Raw genomic sequence first — 4,847 nt, forward strand, 5'->3', positions numbered from 1 at the left:
GTGTAAAAAAGGTATCCAAAAATAAAACTGCTCTTTTTTTGTGAAAATGGAGAAGTTGAATACTGTGGTTGCTGATAATACAACACTATTTCCGAATTCTCTGTTAGCCCACCTGTAAATCGTTCCAGCGACAAGCGATTCGTGTTCCCCAATGTTAAGAGATGGGTTATTGCCGCTTGGGAAAATTGGATGCCCTGACTTCGTATTAACTCGTAGCCTTTACACACGCACGCACACACGCACACGCACGATCTCTCTCTTTCGCTATCTATCTATCTCTTTCTCTCTCTCTCTCTCTCTCTTTTTTATGTCTCCCCTCTTTCTTGAAAACTGTGCTGGCATCGGTGAAAGAAGCTAAGAAGGTCCAATCACAAAATTAATTCCGTAGATCGTATTCAGGAACGTGTTAAAATAATCGGTGGCTATAATCTGCCAACCCTCGGCACATGTATTACTCGGTCTCACTCGTCATGTACATGCATCCTCTACATACGTCCTCTGTGTCTCATGTGCAGGACTGGTGCTCTTACTGCGCAATGAGAAGGAGCCAATTCGAGACCACAACTCTTTCCTCCAACAGTTCAGCGAGACTCTGGAGGAGATCTTCCGCAGGGGGTTGAAACGTAAGTATCTAAGCCGTGATTTTGCTTCCTATCTGCAAAAGTAGGTAATCTTCTTCTTCTCGGGTCACTACACTTGACCTAGCCACTGCAACACACAGGACCTGGCACGGTGGTTGAAAGCCTCAAGGTCTCCAGGAGATGTTCAATAGTCTGGTCCTCCCTGCAGTCACATTCGATTGGGCCATCAAGTAGGGAATAATATATTAGGTCTATTTATATTATATATGTGTTCAGGACCGAATTATAATTCTGGAGTTTCCGGTTCGTCTAGTGCCCGAGCAATTTTCAGTATTCCGTGTTCTCTGAATGCGTTTTGGACCTTATTTTGATGGAATTGTTTCAAATATTAATGAGAAGGGTTGCCATAAAACATATTTCTAAATAAGCGATTTTGCGTAAAGGCAAAAAAACGCGTGGTCATATTTCGATCATATATTGTGTTTCTTATATGCCCAGGGTGCGAAATTAACGGGAGTTCGGAGTCAAATACTCCCTGATTTATTGTCGGACTTCCTGATTTGACATATGCAGGAGTCCATGTGACTCTCTGAAAATTCTGCCATGTACTAACTAGTTCATTCCGGAGCATGGCCTCGCGGAATTACTGTATTTTTTCAGCTAATGTCCAAAGAAAATTTGGCAGACGTGCAACTGCATGAATCTTAAAAATAAGCACATGCGTTATTGTTAATATCTTTAATTTTGAACCTCAGACTGCGGACTCCCTCATTTTGCTGCAGACTTCCTCTTTTTAAGGGTAGGGAGTCCATTGGACTCCTTGGTTCAAAAGTTAATTTCTACCCTTGTAGGCCTATGTGCAGGTATTCACTCACATGCCCATACTCCTTATTTTGTTGTTTTTTCTGAGAGATGCACATGATGCTTGGATTCATTTTTTTTCTCTTGTGTCATAATGACAAATCATTCAATATTCAAGTAAATTGGTTGCTGGCCTTTTTTGTATTGCTATGTAGCAAAATATCCTGCATGTGGAGCGAAAACATGAATAAGCTGTCTGCCTAATTTTCCTCCTAGACTTCGTTTTTCTTGCAGAGCCTGGTGCAATTTTTGGCTTCAATAAAAGGGATTACTGGAACTGGATTGAGTCCTTACCAGATGTGCTGAATGTACAGACGTACGTGTATTTCTAGCTGGCAAATGTCATGCTTACGAATGTTCACTAAAAAAATGAGCAATGACTTTGAAAATGCTGACTAAACTTAACCGCGTATTCAATGTGTAGATTAATGGTAAGACAACTAATGATCACTGACTACGTAGTTTATGTACCGTGTCCAAGTATATCATGGTTCTGGTTTACGGTTTTCTATTCAACTAGTTTAGCTGATTAAGTAACTATGTTTGTAGTATGAGAGAATCCTACAGTTGTGGTGCTGTTACCGATTGTTGTTGTACTAATCCTATGCCGTCTCGGTGTTATAGGATCAATCCAGCACTTACGCTGGCTGTGTCTACTGTTAAGAACTGTAAAAAGGTAATACCGATAAGAATTTTGCATATTGTTGCATCATATTTGTCTTTGCAAATTAGTGGATTACATGAATTAATTTGGTTAATAGCTATTTCTTAGTAAGAGGTTGCACAATAGTTAATCCTCTTTTCGGTGCGTATCATGTGTGGAGTACGTACAGGGTGACCTATCCTTAATTAATCTTCGTTAGACCATAATGCTGCTTGTGCTAATGACTGAATGCACTTGAGGTTTGTCTCGCTGACCTTCAGGTGAAGACGAACCAAGGTCGTGGACGACTGTTTATCAGGTTTGCGCTCGCCCGGAAAAGTTTGCATCTTCCAGTGAAATACATCCACACGAACACAACCCTGTTGGAGGTACATGAACGCAATAGCACTGATCGCATAAAATCCAGCCGCTATAATGCTTTTCAATTTATTGGGAGTTAAGATTACTAACATCTAATGATAGGAAGATATGTGGAATTTTTATTCTGACCTTGATTGTGTAAACTGTTTCTGTAATTAAGTGGCTGCTCTGGAAGAGATCAGGATAGATCTATGTAGCAGGTTAGATCATTGTCAGGATGTAAGAAATAGTACTGAGTACATTGAAAATGGACCGATAATGATATGCCGATCAAATGCCAAGGTTGAATATGGCAATCAATAGTCACAATTTGAGCGAGTAATTATGCAGCTGTTTCTTTATTTTTGTGCGCTATGCTGTGTTGAAATGTTGACGTTTTAGAAATGTGCATGTCGTATTGCGTTTCCACTGTATTGGCATGCCAACAAGAATAGGTACATAAATTTAAACTAAAATTTCCTCGTTGGTAACATTTCAGTACTGGTATGACCCTAACTCGTCGATCATAGGCAATGAAATTCTATCTGGTAAGTTGTCCGGGACATATGTTTATAATTACGACCCGCGTGTGTATTGTGGGAGAGTTTGTGCAGTGTCGGAAAGTTAAACGTGGAAGATGCGATGGATGGTCGGGTAATTTCTTACGTTTGAGTTTGTTTTGTTTGATTGCAGAGATCTTCCTGTCGCTGCTGGAGGAAACGAAACAGATTATCTTTAACTTAAATATAAAGGTAATGCGATCAAACCAACAGGGCACTTGCATGGTCATGCTAGAATGATGTTTGGCTCCGATGTATCATAATTGGATGCAATTAATTCATCCGCATTAATTCGCAATATAACGAAGCTGAAGCCTTTTTCGATCACTTTAGCGATGGTGGTGTTAGCTCCATTTCGTGAGAATTCCATGATAGAAACCATGATCTGGGTATGCTGTTTTCACCACTGAAAACAGTTTTCACTGGAGATGACCATGGTCATAAATAAGAACGCTGTCTATTTGTCACTTGTTTATTTAACAATGACCACGGTTATCTGCAAAGATAGAAATGGCATTCATTCAGATACACATGTACATCAATAATATCATCTACTGTTAGTTATTTGTCCAGCATTACGACTTGCATTTGAGTACATTACTCGGCCATTAATGGGGAGTGAATTTTTTTTTAATTGTTTATATATTTTTTATAGTTTTTATTAAGCGTTTATTTGCTGTCGATCTACAATCGCTGCTGTCGCGTTTCAGAATTCTAGCTTCCTTGATGAGACCTGGACCATTCCAGTGTACAAGCAGTTTGAGTTTGTGCCTTGCCGTGACCTTGGCATTCACCTAAGGTAGGGTTCAAGGTCATGTCAAGTGGTGTACCTGGATGCGATTCACTGTTGCTATCGTGTTGTGAGGTTAAGTGTTTATTTTGAACCTATTTTCCCATCAGTCTCGTGTTTGTTTCCACTTTTACGACACTTGCCATTATTGCTTAAGTAATAGCAAGTGTAGAGTAATGTTATAATGTCTTAGAACCTTCGTACTTAGCTATATTCTCCAAAACATGCACGATTCGATTTTGTTTACTCGTTTTGATTACCACTGCCGTTTCTTGCTCATCGTAGAAGAATACGTGATAACGGATGCGTGCGCGCGTGATTCTGCTACCACATCTTACGACTGCTCTGTGTTTTTAACGTTTTACAGTTACATTAAAGGGCGTGCCGTCGTCGCCGCGGTGGACATAGGATCCGTGGCTGCTGAGGATGTACGTATGCCTAGCTCGCTCACCGGCCAAATCAAATGCTAATCAAACTTAATTTACTGCTAAATCAAACACCTGCGTCCTCCCGCATTCACGGCAGCGTACTGCCGGTTTTCCGAGGCAGTAAAATAAAAAAAATTGACGGCAGCCGTCAAAATGCGTGTATTTGAACGTTTCGCACCAATTACGTCGCGAATAGTCGGGTGTTATTGACCAAGGAAAGTCTGTGTTATGTTGTTGAAGTGTGATTGTAATTTTCTCTGCGTGATACATGACATGCTAATATGACGACCACTCAGTCACTTCTTACTGATGTTAACACTAACTGTTGGTTTTCTCATGGCATCAAACAGTGTAGTAAAAATCTACATATTGTCAGGATCATGATATATATATATATGATTTCAGGCGATGCATAATTTTTTTCCCACTGAGATGTTTTGTTTTCCGTTCCAGAATAAGATTGAGACGGGCGATGTTCTTGATGAGCTTTATGGAGTCAGCCTAAATGGGGTTAGAAAAGGACAGGTGAGGGTCTAAGTGACAGCATTTCCTGTTTCCTCATCCCTGTTTATTGTTAATTTACGGTGTGGCTTTGATCTTGATATGTAAATATATAGACAAATA

General features: G+C 40.0%; 1 protein-coding gene across 1 annotated transcript in view; it reads left to right on the forward strand.

Annotated features, from left to right (window-relative positions):
• Window positions 1-4,847, forward strand: part of LOC106807235 — a 9,621-nt gene that overhangs the window by 1,417 nt on the left and 3,357 nt on the right. The window contains exons 2-10 of the mRNA XM_014809522.1: window positions 516-623; window positions 1,659-1,758; window positions 2,067-2,118; window positions 2,367-2,474; window positions 2,945-2,993; window positions 3,139-3,197; window positions 3,716-3,804; window positions 4,163-4,223; window positions 4,677-4,748. Of these exons, the coding sequence (XP_014665008.1) occupies window positions 516-623; window positions 1,659-1,758; window positions 2,067-2,118; window positions 2,367-2,474; window positions 2,945-2,993; window positions 3,139-3,197; window positions 3,716-3,804; window positions 4,163-4,223; window positions 4,677-4,748 (698 nt within the window). The remainder of the gene's footprint in view (window positions 1-515; window positions 624-1,658; window positions 1,759-2,066; window positions 2,119-2,366; window positions 2,475-2,944; window positions 2,994-3,138; window positions 3,198-3,715; window positions 3,805-4,162; window positions 4,224-4,676; window positions 4,749-4,847) is intronic.

Source organism: Priapulus caudatus, unplaced genomic scaffold (genome assembly GCF_000485595.1).
Source record: "Priapulus caudatus unplaced genomic scaffold, Priapulus_caudatus-5.0.1 Scaffold202, whole genome shotgun sequence".
In the NCBI taxonomy this organism is placed as follows: domain Eukaryota; kingdom Metazoa; phylum Priapulida; class Priapulimorpha; order Priapulimorphida; family Priapulidae; genus Priapulus; species Priapulus caudatus.